This window comes from Lepidochelys olivacea (genome assembly GCF_965140295.1).
Source record: "Lepidochelys olivacea isolate rLepOli2 genome assembly, chromosome: 9".
NCBI classification, from domain to species: Eukaryota; Metazoa; Chordata; order Testudines; family Cheloniidae; genus Lepidochelys; species Lepidochelys olivacea.
The window spans coordinates 93,569,261-93,593,154 of record NC_140419.1 but is presented as its reverse complement, the minus strand read 5'-3'; the positions used below and the strand labels follow the sequence as shown (position 1 = coordinate 93,593,154).

At 37.1% G+C, this 23,894-nt stretch overlaps 1 protein-coding gene across 3 annotated transcripts in view; it reads left to right on the top strand.

Moving 5' to 3' along the window:
* Window positions 1–23,894, top strand: part of FMR1 (fragile X messenger ribonucleoprotein 1) — a 56,981-nt gene that overhangs the window by 5,230 nt on the left and 27,857 nt on the right. For all 3 annotated transcript variants that reach the window (XM_084639666.1, XM_084639667.1, XM_084639668.1), the window contains exons 2-10: window positions 5,880–5,932; window positions 7,466–7,559; window positions 9,606–9,677; window positions 9,950–10,098; window positions 12,460–12,553; window positions 12,641–12,757; window positions 19,618–19,788; window positions 19,880–19,958; window positions 23,754–23,863. In XM_084639666.1, coding sequence (XP_084495792.1) covers window positions 5,880–5,932; window positions 7,466–7,559; window positions 9,606–9,677; window positions 9,950–10,098; window positions 12,460–12,553; window positions 12,641–12,757; window positions 19,618–19,788; window positions 19,880–19,958; window positions 23,754–23,863 — 939 coding nt within the window. The remainder of the gene's footprint in view (window positions 1–5,879; window positions 5,933–7,465; window positions 7,560–9,605; window positions 9,678–9,949; window positions 10,099–12,459; window positions 12,554–12,640; window positions 12,758–19,617; window positions 19,789–19,879; window positions 19,959–23,753; window positions 23,864–23,894) is intronic.

The following is a 23,894-nucleotide window of genomic DNA, read 5'->3' as shown; positions in this document are numbered from 1 at the left end:
TTATCTCTTGCCGTTGATATACTGTTAGCATCCTGAAAGAAAAGGAGTACTTGTGGCACCTTAGAGACTAACCAATTTATTTGAGCATGAGCTCAACTTCATCGGATGCATGCCGTGGAAACTGTAGCAGACTTTATATATACACAGAGAATATGAAAAAATACCTCCTCCCACCCCACTGTCCAGCTGGTAATAGCTTATCTAAAGTGATCATCAGGTGGGCCATTTCCAGCACAAATCCAGGTTTTCTCACATCCCCCCCACCCCCATACACACACAAACTCACTCTCCTGCTGGTAATAGCTCATCCAAACTGACCACTATCCAAGTTTAAATCCAAGTTAAACCAGAACATCTTGGGGGGGGGGGTAGGAAAAAACAAGAGGAAATAGGCTACCTTGCATAATGCCACAAGTACTCCTTTTCTTTTTGCAAATACAGACTAACACGGCTGTTACTCTGAAACCTGTTAGCATCCTGTCAGTCTGTAACGTGGATCCATTTTTGACTTCTCCATCCACTTCCTGTCTGTAGCCAAATCTTGCCATTTCTTCTTCCATAACAATATTAAAATCTGCCCCTTTTTTTTCTTTCCTAATGGTTAAATTGCTTGTCCATTCCCTCAATGACTGCAATTTTTATTTTCAATTTCTGGATATTGAACTTGTCTCCATCCAAACTGCTAATGTTAAAATAATCTTTGTCATTTGTTGTTTTAGTCCCGTCACATCCTGCAGAATTCCCCCCAGCTCCCTATTGTAGTTCCTTGTCCCTTCTTTGAAGGTTACGTAATTCATCCCCAACAGATATCTCCAACCTTGTCTCCGTTTCTGTCAATTCCCATCCCCTCCATCCTTCTAAAGGTGCCAGCCTGGACATTCCCTTTGTTTCCTTCCCCTGATGCTCCTTTGTGACGTTTTGCCATTTTGCTACTCTATGTGGAATGCCTTTTCCAGGCTTGTTAGCCAAATTGGCTCACTTTTCTCTTTCTGATTCCTTTGAAGAAAAAAATTACTTCAGCCATCCATGAGCAGCAAGTTAAATGATTAATTTAACCCCCCTAACACTTAATTTAATAGTATGGTCAATATGTGCATATGCCATACTGAGTAACTGAACATTTTTCTTACCATAACCTTTATCCCTGCTCTTTTTCTTGCCCCTCCCCTGCCCCCTCTTTCTGATCTCCAGTTATTACATCTGATTTTACACTTTAAACTCCTTGGGACAGGTACCATATCTTGAATTGTTCATGTGACATGCCTAGCATACTTTTGGGCACTGAAATAATATATATATTGGTGTTTACAGTAGCATAACTTTTACATTTGTAAAATGACTAATAATGAAATTTAGGCCATATTTGGATCACTGAAAGTAAAACTTTATTTTGCAGAGTTTGTGAATGTTGACACATTTGAGACCTCCAGTAGCATCAATATGTTGAAGGGAAAGGTTTTATTTATTTATTTATGTTAGTAATGTCAAGCACAGGGATTTAATGTTGTTCAGTTGCCATGATGAAAGTGCACCACATTAAGTTTTTCATGTCGGGGAGAGTGAACAACTTTAGTTATTTTCAATTTTTCTGGAGGCTGCTCTATATTATGTGCTTTCTGTTTTTGTGCTCTATGGCTCTCGAGCAGTAAGGGCAAACCTTTCTGCTCATTAGTTCCTAAAAAAAAAAAAAAAAAAAAAAAATTGATAGTGGCCACTAATAATCTAAATGTTCTTCTCATGGTCTGTTCCTCGCTCCCCTGACTTCTTTCTGAACATCATTCCTCTTGATGTTATATCTACTCCAACCTTTTATCTTCCCCCTGTTTTCCTTCATCTTAGTCTCCCTCTACCTTTAGTATGTTTCACACTCTACTATCTGTCATGCATGTTTGCTCAGGCTAGTCTTCCATCCCTCCTTACCCATACACCTATGAGCCTGAGATATACATATCTCTGCATCTTTATATTCCAGTTTTCCCAGTCCATCAACATTTAACTTTATATCAGCTTTGGGACTAGGTGCTTTTTTCTCTGGGCCATCTGATAGAGGAACAGAGGAAGACAGTGAAAGACATTAGACGGATTTGGCATCCACACATACGGACATCACAGCAAGAGCAGTTACATATGGGTATTGCTCTTCAGTGTTCCTGGCTTTAAGTGTTCATGTCTCTTGGTTGAGGCTTAAGCCACGCTGAAAATTTCCTTTCTGTGGAAAATGTGTATGGTAAGAAAACAGATGAGACTCAAAGAAAATAATAGATGCTAAATCCTCTGCACAATCTCTGAGTCATCTTCAGTCAAGCTAGAAAGGTTCAACAACCTCCTCTTTCTGCTACCACAGAGAGTAACTATGGCAGGGGGTTACCATTCAACCTACCTGAACTTCAGACTAAAGCCTATGAGAAGAAAGGAAAAAACATCCCCCTCAAAGGTTATTGTCCTAATCAGTTGCTCATGTGACCTTCACTTTTTCCAAGCAAAACATTTGATGGATTGTTTTAAGAACACAGAGCTTGTCTTCAATTTGACTACCCTTCTTTCTGTAATTCCCTTTCTAGGGCTATTTGAGCCGTTTCCTTATTGGATGTGGTGGAATTAACACATCCTAGCAATTGTTGAGTTTGGATAGAAGAGCCAATTACTCTCTCTGCTCCCACCCAACCCTATCCCAGTTCACTCCATGCCATTTCCTGTATTTTTCATGGACCATGTTCAGTGTTTAGAACAGCTTCAGGAGTCCTTAAAGATGGCGAAGTGCTCAGCACTGTAAAGGGAAAGGCTTCTACTCAGTGTTTCTTCGTACTAAAAAAGACATATAACATTTATCCTATTATGGTTCAATGAAAACCAAAAAGATTAAGAAGTTCAAGTTCTTCCTGCTGGCACTGATATCTGTCATTCTTACTTTTTCACTCGAGTAGTTTGGGGTTCTTGATTTAAGATGTATATTTTCATGATGTAATCAGATAATTTTGATAAGATTATCCTTGCTTTTGCATAGGTGACTATTACTAATAGTACATAGACCTGCTCTTTTGCCTTTCTGCAGAATGATAGGTTTATACAATGTGTGGTAGTGATTACAGTATACTTCAGATGTCAAGGCATCCATGTCTGTTAATATCTAGATCAGAGGTGGGCAATCTAAGGCCCATGGGCCACGTCCTGCCTGGCCCCTGAGATCCTGGCCCGAAAGGCTCACCTCCGGCCCCTTCCCTGCTGTCCCTCCTCCTCCGCAGCCTCACCTTATCATTGGGGAAATGCTCTGGGCGGCGGGGCTGCAGAGCCCGGCCTGACCCGGTACTCTGTGCTGCGTGGCACAGCTGCCTGTCCTGGTGCAGCCACGCTGCCAGCCACTGGTGCTCCAGGGAGCAGGGGGGTTGGCTAGAGGACAGGGGAGTTCGGGGAGTGGTCAGCGGTTGAATGGGGTCAGGGAACGGGGGGTTGAATGGGGACAGGGGTCCTGGGGGGGCAGTCAGGAAGGAGAGGGGGGGTTGGATGGGGTGGGGGGTTCAGTTAGGGGCAAGGGGTCAGGGAGAAGGGGTGGTTGGATGGGGCAGGGGTCCCTGGGGGGCCATCAGGGAACAGGGGGGTTGGATGGGGCAGGAGTCCCGGGGGGCTGTCAGGGGGCAAGAAGCAGGGGGTGTCGGATAGGGAGCGGGGGCCGGGCTATGCCTGGCTGTTTGGGGAGGCACAGCCTCCCCTAACGGGCCCTCCATACAATTTCAGAAACCCGATGCGGCCCTCAGGCCAAAAAGTTTGCCTACCCCTGATCTAGATCAATAGCTGATTCAGACCTGCACATGACACACATTTGAAAATGTGTTCACTGTTTCAGAATGGGGCAAGTCTATCCTAAGATTTGTCGAATGCATATCCTTAATTGCTGCTGTCCTGGACTTAGTATAAGCCAAGACAAGAGCAAAGATGGATATGAGATGTATGCAAAATTTGCAATACCCATATGGGTGTATGTGAACCTAAAGTTCTGTTGTCTTATGTAAATACTATTTCTATACCTATCTCAGCATGTGTGAGACGCTGAGCTCTGATGTTAGATTTGTTTTCTGTTATGCCAGAGAAAAATATTAACTGTATTTTTGGTATGTATGGAAAGGGAGGCTTTGTAAGTGATATGGCCAAATTTTATAACCAGTTTGTGTCCTTTCTGAAGGTACTTCGATATAAATAACTTTAATGGTTCCTTTAATGTTCCTTGAGTGTTTTAAAGGGTGGACATACTGCGAAAGGGGCTCCAGAGACTAACTGTGGCTTTGCTCTTTTTCACTTTGCTTTGACCTCAGCTCAAAAGAGATTATTAGTTCATTGCAGGTTATTGAGCCAGTATTGAACTTCCTGCTAGAATCATAGCTGTATTCATGTACACCTATGTCACTTCATCTTAGCAGTAGTCACTCTTGATTCTCTTGTTTGACACTTAGGTGCTTCTGTTTTGGAAGAAAAGTGAAGTTACTATGGAATATGAATTATAAAAGTGTCCCCTCGTTTCACTAAAAGTCTCAAAACTGGGGGAAGGTTAAATGTTCCACATAATATTTGGTGTAAATAATCTTGAACATTGTCAGTGGTCAAGATTATTTTCATTTTACTGATGTGCTAAAAATGCCATCGCTGTTAGTAGAACAAACTAGCATAGTCCTTTCATTCATGTCCCCCTTCCCCATCTACTTTCCTGAATACACACATGAATCAACTTCTTATATGGACAAGTGGAAGCAGAAAACCCATGCTACCTATCATCAATTATCATAGTTTTTCAACACAATTACATTTATTTATTTCTATTTTAGACACTTGCAAAAGTTCTTTTGTAGGCATTTAGTTAGTGGAAGAAATTTCAAAATTTCTACCCCTCTCCCTTCCACATAACCATGATTATCTGGAGGCTCTGAATAATACCACATAACTTTCTGTGTAACACTTTTCATCAGTACATATATCATCGATGCTTTACAAAAGTGATGAGTATCGATATCATAATTTTACAGATAGGGAAACGTAAACATTGTGAAGCATGGGAAGTCAGAGAGACTTTCCCATGGTCACCCAGCAGGCCAGTGGTGGAGCTGAGAATAGAATCCAGGTTTCCTGAGTCACAGTTCAGTTCTCTGTTCAGTAGGCCCTCTAAAGTCTTTTCCTTATTATCCCAAAGGAGAAGCTTAGGGATGAAATATTTACAGAGCCACCACCTCAGGAGGAAAATGGAGGGAAGGATATAGTGTGTCCCACTTCAATTAATCTAGAAAGGAAGTTGCTGAGCGCCAGGCAATAGCATTGAAGGGAATCTGGCTAAAGCTTGGGTGAATTGGGTATAACTGGGTCTTGTTGGTGTTACTGGAACTTGTTTTGGGGCGAGAAGGGAGCTGGGGAGGGAGCTCAGAGAGCTGAGTATTGGGATATGGGGGTGGGGAATAAAATTTTTTTGGGATTTTTGATTTACACCACAGTTCTACAGTCAGAACTACAGGAAATGTAGAATTTTAGGTAAACCTTATTTAACACAACATATTAAGTAACTATACATAATGCATTTAACATTTATACATTCTGTTGTATATTCTGTTTGAAGTGTAAGAAAGAAAGTGAAAAGAAAATAGTGCATGTATGATTTGAGTACTGCATAAGCACATCAGTGTACTGGTTGGTGCCCATAAACCAGGGGAATACAAAGATGTCAGCAACTTTGTCTCTATAGTCCCATCTTCTAGGAAAATACTGCAAAATTAGAGAGAGATGATTTTAAAACAGACTTAATTTTTGAGTTTCAGTGGTGTCAGTGGAAAAAAGAACCTTTAAGATGGCAGTATTTTTAAAATAAAGGCGCTATCCATAATTCTACTATTTTTTTCATACAGGCATTTGTAAAGGATGTACATGAAGATTCCATAACAGTTGCATTTGAAAACAAGTAAGTGTACTGCTGATGTTAGTTTTTTACAATGTTTAAATCTAATACTGTGTTTGTTTAATATGTGTCTCTAACTTAGTAATACATAAATAGTGCCTTTTTCAGTATGGGTAAAAAAAATTAATACATTTAAAATCTGAATGCTTATGCTATTGCTCTTCACAATAAAAATTATTGTATTTCATTTTAAAATTTTATTTAGGAAAGATGTAATAAAATAAATTTGTTTTATTAAAGACAGAGGTAAACATTGCCGTATTACTAATGTTATATATTATGTTTGGGTGGCTCAAAATCAGTTCTATGAGTTCAACCTGTATCTCTTGTTACTAGACTTGTTAGACTCACCAAGTTATTCTGAGTTGATTTTAAAATGTAGCAGCATCAACACTGAGGCCTCTGGCAGCCCCCCTTGCAAGAAATCCATGTGCTACCCACCCCTTTCCATTTTTTAAAGAATATATACACTTAGAGGCAAGTAAAAGAGAAAATCTTGGTAATATTCTGTATTTATGTATCTGTTGGTTTTTTAATGGAGGAAAACAATGCACATGTGCCTCTATAAACTTTCTCCAGCATATATTTGTGGTTGAGGTGACATCACTAAGTGTATGCTGGGACATTCCTTGCTAGCTCCTGTTAAAGGCCTGGGTGTTATAGGACCTGAGGAAAGAGTGCATTTTGAAGGGAAGCTTTTAACATAAGTTATACTTATGTGTGGAAAAAATAATTTACATACTATCACTGTTTACTAAAATTAGAATTCTTTTTCTGTTTTTAGTTTGTACAATACTCTGTGTATAGTCAATTTTACTGTTTCTCCTATAAAGTCATTGAACTTTCCCTATTAATTTGTTTGGGTCTTTCAAATGGCAACAGGGAAGAGAAAAACACATTATTTAAAGATACAGAAAAATGTGATTGTTAAACCAAAATAAGTTGACGTGAGATTCAGAGAAGGTGTAAAATCTGAAACTTAACTTTTTTTAAAAAGCTAGATTTCCAAGCTGTCTGTTTCTTTAAGCTATTGTGCTTGAATATCCGTGTTAGCCTGGTTATAAGATGCATACAGCACATATTTCTTAAGTTGATGAAATCTTCAATACTTTACTGCACACCTTTAAATGATCAGCTTTATTGATATGTTCTACTCAGTAAAGTTTGGAATATTTTTTAAATTCAAAAATAGAAGAATTTGGAATTTGTTTAGTATAAAAATAGAATTTCTAGGTGTTTGACAGTATTGTAAGCAAAATACTGATTTTCGGGGGAGGAGGGGATTATTTTGTGGTAAGGTCCCTGATACAGTTTTAATACTACTTTTAGTTTTAAGTTGCTTAACTACATTTTAAAAACTTTTTTTGCAACATTTCTATAGTAGATTCTGTTAATTTAAATTTCATGAAGTTTTTGTGTGAAAATGTATGAAAAGTAAAGATGTGAACTTTACAGGTCTAAAACACTTGTGGTCATCCTTTTAAAAAGAAAGTGAAAGTACATAGGTGCAAGCTATCACTGTATTTTTCTTTTCAGCTGGCAGCCAGAGAGACAAATTCCATTCCATGATGTGAGGTTTCCACCACCTGCAGGCTATAATAAAGATATAAATGAAAGTGATGAAGTAGAGGTATGTATTATGTTTTAAACAGTACCTTTTTAGTGACAGGAAAAGAATGTCAGCTAAGTTACTGGGAATAAGTAGAACACTACGCCATCTCATTGATATCAAACGTTATAGAAGATAATGCTGAGTCTATTTAAGAGCTTCTTTTGACAGTTGTAAACCACATCCTTGACACTTGAGGGATTTGTATGCTACAGTTGTTTCCCTGACCTCCATGGTAATGATAGCAATTGGCTTAGAAACAGTGCTGTAAATTAGATCCTCATGTCTTCATTGATGAAGGAAATTGTGTTAGTATGTGCTTGGATTTGAATCATGTTAGCCAGAACTGTTTCAGCAGTATAGACAGGGCCTATATGTATAAAGTAAAACCTCAAGATAAAAAAGCAACTTTGTAATATGTACTAAAAAATACTACAGTGCCCATTGATAACATACCTGCCAACTTGATGGGTTTTCAGACCTTCCTTTCAATCTCTGGGGGAAACCCATCTGCTTGTGATTTAGCTGTCTTTCTCACTTCCCCAGTTGATTGACTGGGAATGCAGAGTTGATTTGTGGGCAGGGGCCCCAGAAATAATTGTGCGATTTATTGAGAATTAATTGAGGGGCTGGGAAGCACACCTTTAATTGACCCGGGGCCAGCTCTTGGATTGCATAATTGACTTACAGCTGGGGATAGGCAGATCTGTTGCTGAAGGGGCACAGAACTATTCATTTCAGGGTTTATGGAGAAATTGGAGCCATTTGCGCAATTGGGCAGTATTTTGTGCAAATTCGTGTAATTGTATGCAAATTAAAACTTGTTTTTGTCACAGGATGTTGGCAGTAATGTGATAGATTATGCAGTGGTTATCAAACTCCATTGCACTGCAACCTTTTTCTGACAACAAAAATTACTACATGACCCCGGATGGGTGGGTGCTGGAGCCCTGTTGCCTCAAGTGTGTATGGGGGAGCCGGAGCCCTGCTGCCCAGAGTGTGGGGAGGGCAGAGGGAGCCCAAGCCCCAAGTTGGAGGAGGAGAGGCTGGAGCACTCTGGCTTCAGCTTCAGTCCTGGGTGGTGGGCCTTGGGCTTTGGCTTCAGTCCCAGGCCCCAGCAAGTCGAACACAGGCCTTGGTGATCCCATTTAAATGGGGTTGTAACTCACTTTGGGGTCCAAACCACAGTTTGAGAACTGTTGGGTTATAGTATGGTATTATTGAGGGTGGGGTAATTTTCAAAGGCACAAAGAGCAACAATCAAAAGAAGTTGTTTTGAAGCCAGAGTTAACAATTAACATATTACTTCTTCTTTCAATCTTGCAGAATTACAATTAAGAAAATATAATATACAAAAATTAAGGTCACTCTAATATTACCCATCCGACTTCCTTATTTTACAAGTTTAAACTTCTTACTTCTTTCCTAAATGTTGTCTAAATTAAAAGTTTTGCTGATATGGAAATATAGCTTATTTTGGTTCAGAGAGCAAAATAAACTGTGCCAGCAAAACCACTTCTTTACTGATAAAACTATATCTACACTAGGGCTTTTGACACATAGCTATGATGTATAAAAAATAACATAAAATCATCACATCCCTAATTGACATTGCTATCCTGGCAACACTTTTTAGTATAAAGCTGGTTTTATTGATGTTATATGAGAGGTTCTATATGTCAATTTGCTGACTATATAATATTGTGCACTGGCATGACCCGTACAATACCTGTATGTAATTAGAAGAGTTATAGATGAAATTGAAATATTAGCTGGCCTATAAGTCTGAATTCCTTTGCTTTTTTGAGTACTTCAGGATTGTCCTGACTTTTTTGCTGATTCATATGGGCTATAATTTTATATTTGCTATGGTGTTTGAACTAGGCACTTTGTTTACATTTTATATATAATTTATATAATTTACTGGCTTGAAAAGCTCTTGCATAGCAGGAGTGGTAATATCAGTCATGACTTGTGATGTGCTTTATGCAAATTCTACACAAGTTTCTTTATTAATATAAGGCAGTTCTCATCTTGCAGTGTTGTACATTATACTTTTTTGTTTAGGTTTATTCCAGAGCAAATGAAAAAGAACCATGTTGCTGGTGGCTGGCTAAAGTGAGAATGATAAAGGGTGAGGTAGGAATATATATACATGTATTTCTCTTTTCTTTTGCAAGTGTCTGGACATCAGATTTGAAGTTTTCTCTTTTTAAATTTATTCTTAAGTAACTATGTAGGCTATCCCCGTAGTAGGAAGTTTGATTAGGAGTGTCTTTTTACCTAAAACTAAAAAAGTGCTGTTTATTTGCACAATTAAAGAATACTTCACACTCAGTGTAGTCATAGCACAATTCTTGTTCTTGTCATTAAACATGTAGCTTGGATGATTTTATTATTTTTTATATCAGTTTTATGTAATAGAATATGCAGCCTGTGATGCTACATACAATGAAATTGTCACAATTGAGCGTTTAAGATCTGTGAATCCCAACAAACCTGCAACAAAAGATACTTTTCACAAGATCAAACTGGAAGTGCCAGAAGATTTAAGGCAAATGTAAGTACAAATCTGTTTGTATACATAATTTATTTTGAAATTTTGCTTGACTGTAAGAACTCAGAGAAGAGGGAATTGAAAATTGTCATTAATAGTTTAAATGAGATTTTCCTACATTTATCAGATGAAAGTGCAGAAAATGTAGACATTATTAACAGTGTTACAGTTTGGACCCATTTCAGGAAATAATGTCTGAAGTGGTACTGCAAGCCTGCAGAAATAAAGAATTTTTTTTCTTTTGGGTTTTCATAGTCTTGAAGGGTATAGAACCATGTGTTGTGTTTTGTTTCATTGTTCTACTGTTTACTGATATAAATAGGAAAAAATGAATTTGATAAGAATTGAATGTATCTTATCAAGTTATTTGAAAACTACATGAAAATACTTACATTTTTTTTAACTTGATAAGCAGATTGGATATGACAAGTGTCTATATAAATACATGTTTAATGGCTGAGGAAAATCCCATGCTGCCTATTAAGTTTAGGTTATTTTAATGATGAATGTATGGATCAAATAATTGAATAGTAAATCAGTAATGGCAGAAACTATCTACTGGTTTGAAATAAGAACAACTAATTGTGAGACTCTTCTAGAATACTGACATGTCAATTACCTGAAAATTGCGGAGAATGTAGTTCAAAAACCTCGGCTGAAACTCTGACTTCCCTTTGTAACTTTAAAAGATAACCCGAAACAGAACTGGAGAAGGGGGTCTTATAGAAAGATATTCTATTGCATAACACTCCCCAACCTTCAAAATTATAGGCTTAGTGGAATGTTCTGTAGTCCATTTAGTGAACTCCTATGCACCCTGCTGCTACTCATTTATATTGAGTAGAGAACTGGATGCATTTACAGTGCTTTCATTTGTTGTATCATCAATTCTGGCAGGCAAAATATAGAATCCGAAATCCTCCGTCCTAACAGATACATTAAAAAAAGACAGCTGGTTTTCTTTTTAAATATTTAAGATTAAACAGGCTTTTAAAGAGAAGATCTTAATGGTTTCTCTTCTAAAAAGCTCTCATTTCACTTTCTGAAAGCAGTGTTAGATGAATCTGTCATGTGCAGGAACAACATATGAGCTGCAATGAATTACACAGAAATAATTTCATCTCAGATTTCTGGTGAATCATAAACCTTTGACATTTTAACCTGAGCACTTCTATTGAAATAGTTCCTTGAAGCCTCTCTGTTTTATGAAATTTAATTGAAAATTCAACTAATCAATCAAATGCAGAATAACTGTACTTAATACGGTTTAGATAGAGTTTAGTAAATATTTTTCTGAAGTACAAAGTTAAGACTATAAAACTTGGTTATGGGAAAAATGGATGAAAAAAATCTTAATATTCAACCATTATTTATTATAAGACCCATCTATCTTAGACTATTTTGTGAAGAGAACCCTCCTGAATCACTTGATGAAGAGTTCAGGATTTGCTTATACCAATACAGTAGGTGGCGAGAGCAATCTGTGAAAACTATGATAAATTGTTCAAAATTAAATGTGGTCGTTATCACAGAAATATGGACATGTAACCAGATGTAATTAAAATGTAAATGACAAAACTTAACATTCAGAAATGCAGAAGAAAAATATATTTTACATAAGACCAAAAGAATGACCTACGTTTCAAGGTTCTAATGACACTTTCTGATGGTTGTTACGAGTCATTGTGTGGGAAGCCTTTATTGATATGTGAATGAATTGGATCCAAAGTGTTAAATCTTAAATCTACTATAACCACTAGAATTAATAATAGTTACTTAATTTTTTCTTTAAATTATAAATTATATTTCTACCATCAACTATCAGTAATGTTCATTTAATAGAAATATATTATCCTTTAAACAAGTTTAGTGTGCACATACCCACACTTGTGAAGACCAAAAAAATACTTGGAACACTAATCTTTTAATCTTGCTTAGCATCTTCAGAAATCATGCATGCATGCATGCCTGGAAAGACACTTGGAATATCTCCTTTTACTATTTTGTATATTTGAATCAGGAAGGAAGTTCTGCCTTCTCCTTTGTTTCCCACCTCCCCTCCCCCAAAGATTGTCTACATCCTTTACAGAAGAAAGGAGTATCTTTAAGTTCAGATTCTTCACACAGCAGATTTGAACTAGCTTTTTATTCACATATTTTCTTTAAAGGTGCTGGTTACCATATCTACTTGTGCCAGTGGAATTATAGTTTTCAGATATTAACTTAGCATACTTACAGAACTACCCTTGTGTTCTACAAAGAAAATATTTTACTATTAATAGTTTCAAAGATGATACATTTTATGGTTGAGCCACAAATACATCAAATAAACATTCTGTAAATATGTAACATTTTTATTCTTAGGTGTGCCAAAGAGTCTGCACACAAAGACTTCAAAAAGGCAGTTGGAGCATTTTCTGTAATATATGATTCTGAAAACTATCAGCTTATCATTTTGGTAAGTACTATTTCCCTAACTACCTATTGTAAGGGTTTGTTTGAACAGTGGATTTATCAACTATTTTGTTTTTTATCAATAATGTAGTCCATCAATGAAGTAACAACAAAACGAGCAAATATGCTGATTGATATGCACTTTCGAAGTCTTCGCACCAAGTTATCTCTGATATTGAGGAATGAAGAAGCTAGTAAACAGCTTGAGGTATGTTATCTGTTTCTCCAGGAGATAACCTGAATACTGTACTGAAAACACTTGTGCATTTATAGCTGGCAGGAGTTTTTGACATGGGTGGTGGTATAATTAAGTACCAGTATTCTCGGTGTTCTACCAGGTGCAGGTAGAGATGTAGTCCCTGACAGCAGTTTACAATTTAAGGGTCTAATCTTGCATCTGGTCCCACTGGAGTCAGCAGGGGTATGTGTAGGAGTGAATAATTGCTTCATAGGATTGGACCCTAAAATGCCAAGATTTGAGAACACTATGCTGGGGAATCCAGTGATCTGTGATAATTTAGAATGTTTGTTTTTAAATATAGGTGGCTGTGGCTATAGCATGGCATTGATGTGGGTTAATGTTTGTAGCCCTCATAGAAAAAACAGGTTTCAGATTAGCAGCCGTGTTAGTCTGTATTCGCAAAAAGAAAAGGAGTACTTGTGGCACCTTAGAGACTAACCAATTTATTTGAGCATAAGCTTTCGTGAGCTACAGCTCACTTCGGATGCATAAAGTGGAAAATACAGTGAGGAGATTTATATACACACAGACCATGAAAAAATACACATTGCAAGGAGAGTGACCACTTAAGATGAGCTATTACCAGCAGGAGAGTGGGGTGGGGAGAGAGAAAACCTTTAGAAGTGATAATCAAGGTGGGCCATTTCCAGCACATTTCCAGGAGTTAACAAGAACCTCTGAGGAACAGTTGAGGGGGGAGAAATGTGCTGGAAATGGCCCACCTTGATTATCACTTCAAAAGGTTTTCTCTCTCCCCACCCCACTCTCCTGCTGGTAATAGCTCATCTTAAGTGGTCACTCTCCTTACAATGTGTATTTTTTCATGGTCTGTGTGTATATAAATCTCCTCACTGTATTTTCCACTTTATGCATCCGATGAAGTGAGCTGTAGCTCACGAAAGCTTATGCTCAAATGAATTGGTTAGTCTCTAAAGTGCCACAAGTACTCATTTTCTTTTATAGAAAAAGCAGATTTATATATGAGGTTTTAAAATGTTTAGAGTGGGAGTCTGGAATATAAAGGGCTTTAGAGTGTGGTATAAAAGAGAGCACAACAATGAATTGGAGAAGAAAATGAAGGGAGTGATGAGACTACTGATGTTGGCTAAGCAAAGGGGATAGTATTTATAGTTGGTAGATACAATGTTCACAAATCAACATACAACAAATATGACATACTGTATTCTTATGATTCAAGAGTGTGTTGAGTGGCTGGAAAGCTCACTTGTGTTTGTACGTGGGAAAAGAGTGGGCAAGCAAATACTTACTTCGCTGTATAGTAGAATGAACTTTTTCTTACTTTCCTAAGTGTAAATCAAAGATAATATCCACATTTGTAAAGAATTTTGAGATGTACGGACAAGAACATTGTATCAAGTACCATTATTACTATGTAACATTTCATATTGGGAAATGGCACCTCTGTTCTATTACGTTAGAGCCTATATTTTCAGAGGTTTTAATTTCTCATTTTAGTTTAATGAAACATAGTGCAGGACTTCACAACTCAAGTGAATTACACGAATGTTGCTGTTGAGTTACATCCCACAGGTTGAGAAACTAAGAGTAGTATATTTTGAAGGCACTAGCACCAAGCTATGAGTTAAGAAAAGAGCAACTCACTCTCACCGTCCTGTTGATCTTTCCTGAGCCCCACTGCACCATTCTTTTTCTCTGTCCCTTGCAATGTGAAGTCCTGGGGAAGTGGTGCTTCAGGACACAGCCTCTTGAAGTGTTACTTCCCCAGAGCTAATAACTGTATGGATAAGAAGCAGAAACACCTTGTTCCTAAACTTAATTCTCTCTCCTCCTGACATACACCAGCTATCACTGACATCCTTCAGCTTCCACTCAAAACCAGCCATTGGGTCTTTGCAACCTCAAAGGATTGGGGAATTTCAGTAAATCCTGACAAGAAACCATGAATGGATTTGGGGTCCTGGGTGGAAAACAGTTGAGAATCCACTATAATAGTGGGATAAATCTATAGCTGTAGTATAGTGGGATGAAACTTGGCTGTGATATCTATCAACAGTTTATTTTTTTAAATGGCTTAAATGATTTTAAGTGACCAGAATGTATCTTTTTCCATGCATTTTTTTTTTTTTTTTTTTTGCCATTTTTACATATCCTATCTCTTGGCAGTGCTTACTTAAAACAGTTTTATCATAGATATTTGGGGATTTTTTTTTTTTTTTGTGGATTGCTACTTATGTACACTTCGATTAACATGGTAGTAATTCAAAATAAACTGATGTATAAAGAATAATAACTATTTCATTTGTTTCATATTTGTCTTAAAGATCCATCATATGCTAATATGACTAATTCAGTGAACCGCAGGAGATCACCAAGCCAATTTACTATTGGTAGAAATTGTGAAGGGACAGTTTTTATTTCCAAAACGAATTTTCTCCTACATATACTTTCATGGGCTAGCAAGTTTTGTTGTTGGATTTTTTACGTATTTTGTATTTATTTGTTCTATCATCAGAGAACAAAGGAACTAAAATGCAAAATTGTTGTGCAGTTATCAATCGTCAAATAAATCGGATTTTTTTTTGTAAGCTAGCTACCACTCTCACTAGCTCTGTTACGCCCGGACATTTGGGGATAGTGCATAATTTTACCTAAGAATTGTCCTCTGTGCGGTAGGTTGAATTAAATGCTGAATGATCTAATTGCAAAACTTCCTTGTTGTTTTTACTGTTCTTAGTTGGAATTTTAAATTTAGTTTTTATCATAACTGCAATTGGATACTTGCAACAATTCACTTAAATTTGATAATTTCACTAGTGAAGATGTGTTTTCCTCATAATAAACGTGACCCAAAAAAAATGCACTTTTTGCATATGCCTAAAAACTATGCTTGCAGTAATACAAGACTTGGGCATTGTACCACTCAGTCACTCTTCAGCAGAGCTCTCTCTCATAAGATAATTAATTACATCTATATTTTTTTATAAGGCATGAGAAGTCTTTGTAATGGATAGTTGTCAGTCAATATTTTATTCTTTGAAAATAAGGTTTTGTAAGAAGGATGCCATGTAACTTTTCTGATTCCATTGATACTTCCTTAATTACACCTTATATATTGTTACCCCAGTCACAGAGCAAAACAGTGCTTTTTAATCTTTTAAAATGCAGTTCTACCCTGGAAGGAGATTTGTAAGTTTCATTGGGGTTATTGTACTTCAATGATTTGAGCTCAGATTTGCTCAGTTTTACTAATCAAAATGAGTTTTCCTGAGTCCCAGTCCTGCAAATTTGCCTTCAGAGCTGAAAGTTGATTTTTAGTTTTAATTTGTGCAAAATCTCCAGTTAAAAAATTTCTGCAGACCATTTTATGCCAATAGTTACACTTGTATAGCTGCATTTAAAACTAATGGGACATGCGAAGATGTAACAGTAGTTAATCTGAAGTCAGTTGCACTGCACAGGTGTAGGCCCCATTTGGCCTACAGAATCTCATTACTGCCCTGCTGAGACTGGGTGCACATTTTATCTTGTTAAGGGTACATGATTGTCTCATTCACATTCTCTATTGCACCACTCAGCTGTTTACTCTAAGTTTGGACTTTATCTGTGGAAGTGCTATGGGTGATTACTAGGGCTGTCGATTAATCACAGTTAACTCATGCGATTAACTCTAAAAATTAATCTTGATTTAAAAAAAATTAATCGCAATTTTAATCGCACTGTTAAACAAGAGACTACCAATTGAAATTGATTAAATATTTTGGATGTTTTTCTACACTTTCATATATATCTTGTATTCTGTGTTGTAATTGAAATCAAAATGTATATTTTGATTACAAATATTTGCACTGTAAAAATGATAAACAGAAGAAATAGTATTTTTCAATTCACCTAATACAAGTACTGTAATGCAATCTCTTTATCTGGAAAGTTGAACTTACAAATATATAATTATGTACAAAAATACTGCATTCAAAAATAAAGCAATGTAAAATTTTAGAGCTTGCAAGTCCACTCATCCGATGAAGTGAGCAGTAGCTCACGAAAGCTTATGCTGTAATAAATTTGTTAGTCTCTAAGGTGCCACAAGTACTCCTTTTCTTTTTACGGATACAGACTAACACAGCTGCTACTCTAAAACAAGTCCACTCAGTCCTCCTCCTCCTTCAGCTAATCGCTCAGACAAACAAGTTTGTTTACATTTATAGGTGATAATGCTGCCCTCTTCTTATTTACACCAGAAAGTGAGAACAGGCATTTGCATGGTACTTTTGTCGCAAGTGTTGCAAGGTATTTACGTGCCAGATATGCTAAACATTCATATGCCCCTTCATGCTATGGCCACCATTCCAGATGACATGCTTCCATGCTGATGACGCTCATTAAAAAAATAATGCGTTAATTAAATTTGTGACTGAACTCCTTGGGGGAGAATTGTACGTCCCGTGCTCTGTTTTACCCGCATTCTGCCATATATTTCATGTTACGGCAGTCTCGGATGTGAAATTTGTAAAAATAGCTACAGTACTCAACCCAAGATTTAAGAATCAGAAGTGCCTTCCAAAATCTGAGAGGGACAAAGTGGGGAGCATGCTTTGAGAAGTCTTAAAAGAGTAACAATCCAATGCGGAAACAACAGAACCTGAAAGAAAAAGAAAACCAACCCTCTGCTGGTGGCATCTGACTTAAATAATGAAAATGAACATGCATCAGTCCGCACCATCATTTGGATGGTTTTTGAGCAGAACCCATCATCAACATGGATGCGTGTCCCTTGGAATGGTGGTTGAAGCAGGCACGTAAATATCTTGTGACGACAGCTATAACAGTGCCATGAGAATGCCTGTTCTCACTTCCAGGTGACATTGTAAACAGAAGCAGGCAGCATTATTTCCTGCAAACGTAAACAAACTTGTTTGTCTGAGCGATTGGCTGAAAAAGTAGGACTGAGTGGACATACAAGCTCTAAAATTTTACATTTTATTTTTGAATGCAGTATTTTTGTACATACACCTCTACCCCGATATAACATGGTCCTCGGGAGACAAAATCTCACTGCGTTATAGATGATACCGCATTTATATCGAACTTGCTTTGGCCCCCTTGTTCCCTGACTGCCCCCTCCAGAGACCCCTGTCCACACGCCCACCCCCTGACAGGCACTCACTCACCGGCAGCGGCGGGAAGCAGAGCAATGCAGCCCCAGCCCGCTCCATTCTGCCACCTCCCAGCCGCAGCGCTGTGCTTTCCACTGCCAGTGAGTGCAGGGAGGTTGTAGAAAGGACGCCCTCCATACTCACGGGCGGCGGGAAGCAGAGCGGCTTGTGCCCAGCCCGCTCCACTTTCCTTGCCCTGGCCCCAGCCGTGTCGCTGAGGGTGGGGGATTGGGAAAGGTCCTGCACTCACCTGCGGCTGGGAACTGGCGGAGTGGAGCGGGCTGGGGCCAGGCTGCTCAGCTTCCGCCACTGTCAGTGAGTGTGGGAGGGAATCCCTTCCCCTAAGCCCCCTCCCCCGAGCAACACGGCTGGGGCGAGGGAAGCGGAGCAGGCTGCTCCCGGCCCCCCGCTAATCTGCTGGGCCACTCTGGGATTGCGGGGCCCCCAAAAGTGCCCCCCCCACACACACACAGCTTCTGCTTCCCAGATCCTGGTTGGGGGGAGCCCGAGACCCTCTGCCCCTTAACCAACCCCCGGCCTGTCACCCTTAACACTCATGGTAAAGCTCAGAGCAGCGTGTCAGAGCTTTACCATGTTGTATGCGAACCTGCGTTATGTCGGGGCAGAAGTGTAATTCTATATTTGTAAGTTCAACTTTCATGATAAAGAGATTGCATTACAGTACTTATATTAAGTGAAATGAAAAATATTGTCTTTTTACGGTGCAAATGCTCATAATCAAAAAATAAATATAAAGTGAGCACTGTACACTTTGTATTGTGTTGTAATTGAAATAAATATATTTAAAAATGTAGAAAACATCCAAAAATATTTAAATAAATGGTATTCAATTATTGTTTAACAGTGTGATTAATTTTTTTAATTGCTTGACCGCCCTAGTGATTATTGTACCAAAATCCCGAGGGCTTTTGTCATCTGTCGAATTCTTGTTCAATTCTGCAAACTCATCTATTTTTGCATTGTCTTACATAGAAACTGATTCTTCATTTTTGCTCTTTGTGGACAGTATGTATCCATATAGTTCATTTTGTCATAGTCGTAGCTTTGAAGCTGGGGACTGTTTGAGCAATTAACATTTTTTTTCTCATATTTTCATGGGGGCACTTTTTCTGTTTTTTTGGGGGGGGAGAGGGAGCCGGGGGAGTGGGTTTCTGTAACCCCAGAGTAGCTCATCTTTCAACTTTACTATCTTGTAAAAACGTCCTCTCCCTCTGATTTCTTACCTGCATCTGAAAATGACAATTAAGCAAATAGATTGATTCCACTTTCTACCACTGAATGACACATTTGTTAGATGCAAACCATTTATAAGGCAAGTTCAAATATATATAATTTCTGATAGTACCAGTATCCAGATTTATTTTAGGATTATTATACATGCAGAGAGATGTATTTTTGGAGAAAAGAAGACTTAACTGTGATTTTTCTTTTTCTCCTTATCTTTGGGATTACCATCCCTACCCTTCTTAGCTCAAAATTTGGTAAAGGCTTCTGTCAGTTTGTCTGTTTTTTTTAATTGTACATGTTTGGCAGTTTCTCCTTGAACTTTAGAAATTAACTGATGTGGAAAGTAGGGAGGTAGCCTACATATGTATCTGGTTACCTAAATCAATGTAAATTGCTATACTTTTTTAAAAATCAAAGTTAACTAGGAATGCATTCTTTCTTTAGAGCTCAAGGCAGCTTGCATCGCGATTTCATGAACAGTTTGTTGTACGTGAAGACCTAATGGGTCTGGCCATTGGCACTCATGGTGCTAATATTCAGCAAGCCAGAAAAGTACCTGGTGTGACTGCTATTGATCTTGATGAAGACACCTGCACATTCCATATTTATGGGGAGGTAAGCTTCCAGACAAATAATAAAATTTAATAAAACTAACATGCTCTTGGAAAACACAGAACCCCTTTTATGTTTTTTTCCTATTTCTTAGGATCAAGATGCAGTGAAAAAGGCAAGAAGCTACCTTGAATTTGCTGAAGATGTTATACAAGTACCAAGAAACCTAGTAGGTATGTCAATTTTGGTGTTTAGCTCTGAAATGGTAGAAAAATATTAGATGAGAATTGTTTTAACTTTTAGAAACAATACAAGGAGGGCAATCTAACATTTTGGAGATGCTTGCTTTTTTGTTTTGTGATTGGGTTTTTGTTACTCTTTTATTTCAGAGAAGTTTTCAGCTCTCTACAGAATCTTGTAGAAAGTTTTATTAAAATGTATTGGTTTTGCTGAGGAACTGAATCCTGATTCACTTGCCCTCAGTGTACATAAGTTGACTAGAAATTAGGTTGAGAAACCCTGGCTAAAGCAATCCAGTGAGTCACAAGTGACTGACTCTCCCACAGTCCCTTTTTGATTGCAATTGTGAAAATCCATTGTAGGACAAATCAGACCTCTTTGCAGATTGGTAGTTAACGGAGAGCCTTTGTTTACAATTACTCATTCAGTTACTTGAATATGCCTTGTCCCTTGTTTCGGGATTCTGAACCAAAACGGAGCTTGCTAACCAGGAAACGGCTGACAAAAGGAGGCTGCTTTCTACATTGTCACAGCTATCCATGCATGTCTTGGACTGTGTTGAGAAATATGGCTTCTACGATGCAACACACTAAATGGCTTTTTCACAGAACTTCCTGCTACGCTTACCTTTCCTATTGCCCTTTACCTGTGAAGCTTTTATATAGGGGCAGCAGTGAGACTAGCAAAAGATCCAGCATCTAACAGCAGTTTTCCAATAAAAAGTGTCAAGACTCTAAAACATGTATCAACCCCCAGCTAAAAAATAGCTTATTGAAAATAATTCAGCAATATCAACATGTGTAAACCAACAGAAAAATGTCATCTAGGTTTGCTTGCTAGCTGGAATGAGTTTAAGAAGCAGATAACAAGAGTACCGTATATACTCATTCATGAGTCGAATATTTTTGGTAAAAACGTGACACACCAAAGAGCGGGGGTCGGCTTATAAACGGGTCTACACCAGAATTTCATGATTTTAAACTCTATGAAATCATTGAATTGAATATCTAATACATTGTCGTTTTGTTTACTTGGAGTGTCTGCAGGCCTGGAGCCCCTCAGCTCCCTGGGGCTGCGGTTCGCCGCTCCCAAGTAAACAAAATGTCTCGACCTGCCAGCGGCTTACGCTGACGGGCCGGGAGCCAAAGTTTGCGAGCCCCTGAAATACAGGGTTGGCTTATGAAAGGGTCATACAGTTTTCACTGTTTTTACCTATCCATCTTGGGGGATAGGCTTATAAACGAATGGGCTAATGAACAAGTATGTACGGTATATGTTTTTGGAGATACATATATGTACCAATCTTTGTAAAGGCAGACATCTTCATTGCATATTGAGGAGATTTTGGAAGCAATACTGAAGTGGCATGGTCTGAATCTTGTGAGATTTTAGACAAGTACCAGGATGTTACTCATCTGTTTAATTGATTTAATAAATGTTACTGTGAATTTCTTGCAACCGTAGTTCTCACTAATGATAAGCAGAAGGGGTAGACCGACTGACTGAATTTAATTTTGGATTTTTAATTGATTCCTGCTCCATGTGTTCAGGACTTTAAAAATAAAAATATTTTAAAAATAAACTACATTTTATATTTGAGCAATCTCTTTACTTCACATCTTGTTTCTTGACCTAGTTCCCACAGAAAGAATATACATTTGTTAATGTACCTATTAATATATATCCAAAATAAGTGATATTTGGAGGAACACTAGCATTCCTTTTTTTCCCCTCTCTTTCAAAGTACACATTTCGATTACCAGTAGCTTGACAGAAAACTAAAATTTTCAGTCTAGGTTAAAAACTGCTGTCAGCACTCAAATTATTTGTAAAATATAAATTAGATGTAGTAATATTTTTGTAACTTTTTTAGACTATAAATTTAATTTTAAACTAAGGTTTTATAGTAACATTCTTAAAAGTTTAGGTCCACATGAAAACAACCTGCCTGCTTAAGGACTATGTGAATTCTAAAGATTGAAGTATAGATTCCATTTCAGCATGCAAGTCTATGTTTCATACTGATTAATAATATATATTGTTGAATTTTTAGAGGAGGGGGGAAGATTAGCATTTTATTAGTTGTTGAAATAAGCAGTTGCATTTTGAATTACTTTGTTTATTATAGTGTTTGGAAATTTGTAATTTGTCCAATAAGATTTTTTTGTAGCTCTCTTCATATGCATCTATTATATTTACCGGTAACTTGTTAACATAACAGATTAAATAAAGTATTAAAATATTCAAAAGAAGCTTTTGACTCACTTGGCTGGTAATGAGCCTAGAGCAATCATCGTGGTCAAGAACAACAAATTGGCTATACTTATGTCCAGCTTTCTCTGAATATTTTCAAATTAAACTGGAGAATATGAAAATCAGCCTAAAATTATCATTACTTATAAGTAATACTTGGGCTGAATTAAGATAAAAATGATTATAATTTGCATGTAATGTAAAAACCTGGCCCTCATGAATATCTAGGAATTTAAGAAAATATTAGCAAAATTTCCATTTTGTTGTCAGATATGTACTATGTCCTGTGTGAGTAAAAGTGGGTTTTAATCAACTTGTTCTTTCTGGATAAAATCTGACCAGCAATACAAATAAATAGTTGTCTTGGATTGAATATTTTTTGCCCTTATTTTTAAAACTCGTGTCTTGAATGTATTTAACAAATAGAGTTAAATTCTAAGGCTGTTTTCTGTTAAAGATTCTCATCTTTTGTTTGTTACACACAATATCTCATTTGCATTAATCTTTTTTTAATTAAAATTTTAAATATTCTGGCTAACAGTAGGTAACTTGTTAATTATTTTTATAAAACAGCGTCACTAGCCTGGCTTTGGAGATCTAGTTTATTATTTTCTTATTTTAGTTATAAGAGCAGCATTAAATGATTGTTTCCATTGTTTTTTAATTAGCTTTAAGTATTTTCAAATTAAAACTTCCATTTCCTTGGATACATTTCTGTTCCTCCAGTTTATCTGAGATACACATTTTTCTGAGATACACATTTTTGGTTATAAAGCTTTTGTGTAAGACTAATTCTGAATAGTTCTTTCCAACTGACTTTTAAAAAATTACTTTCTGATAACAGAAATATCTTGCCAAACATATATCAAAACAAAACTTGCTTCTGAGGATTTGATCAGTCTTGCCATCTGAACTTCCTCTCTGATATCAAAAAATATAACTTAATAGTGACTAAAATTTTGAAGACCTAGCAAATCAAATTTTCTTTGCTTGTTTAACCACTTTTGCCATTGGTAAACTTGTAGTATTGTAAAAGGAGAAAATTTGCATTCAGCCCCAGCATATATTTGTATGCAATTTAAAAATTTTAAATTAAGTTCTCAGAAGCAAGAAAAATGAGAATGTAAAACAGCGTGAACTTTCACTTTGACTAAGATATGTAGCAGTAAGACTAAATAGTCATATTCCACAAATGTAGGGTTTTTGTGATTGAATTTCCTTTGTTCTCTTAGTTTTCCTTGTTTTTCTGTTTATCAAATACTCCTATCTAAATATTTCTAAACTTCCTTAATTAAATACTGTTTACCTGTAGGATGATATGGCTGCTTTGGTGTGGTTACCAAAATCTATATTTTAGGTTACTCAGACATTTTAGTTCATGGCTCATTGACTAAATTTTGGTCATAAACTGTTAGGTCGGTGTTGGCAAGCCTTTGTATTGGTATTAAATTCTACTACTAAACTACTGTATAGTAATATTTTCAGATTTTGGGGAAGAAGCCTAAGGTGGAATGTTCTGTATACTCTTTCTGTAGGAAAAGTAATAGGAAAAAATGGAAAACTGATTCAAGAGATAGTGGACAAATCGGGTGTTGTGAGAGTGAGAATTGAAGCTGAAAACGATAAAAATATTCCACAAGAAGAGGTATGTTTGTAGTAAATGTGTTCTGTCTCTG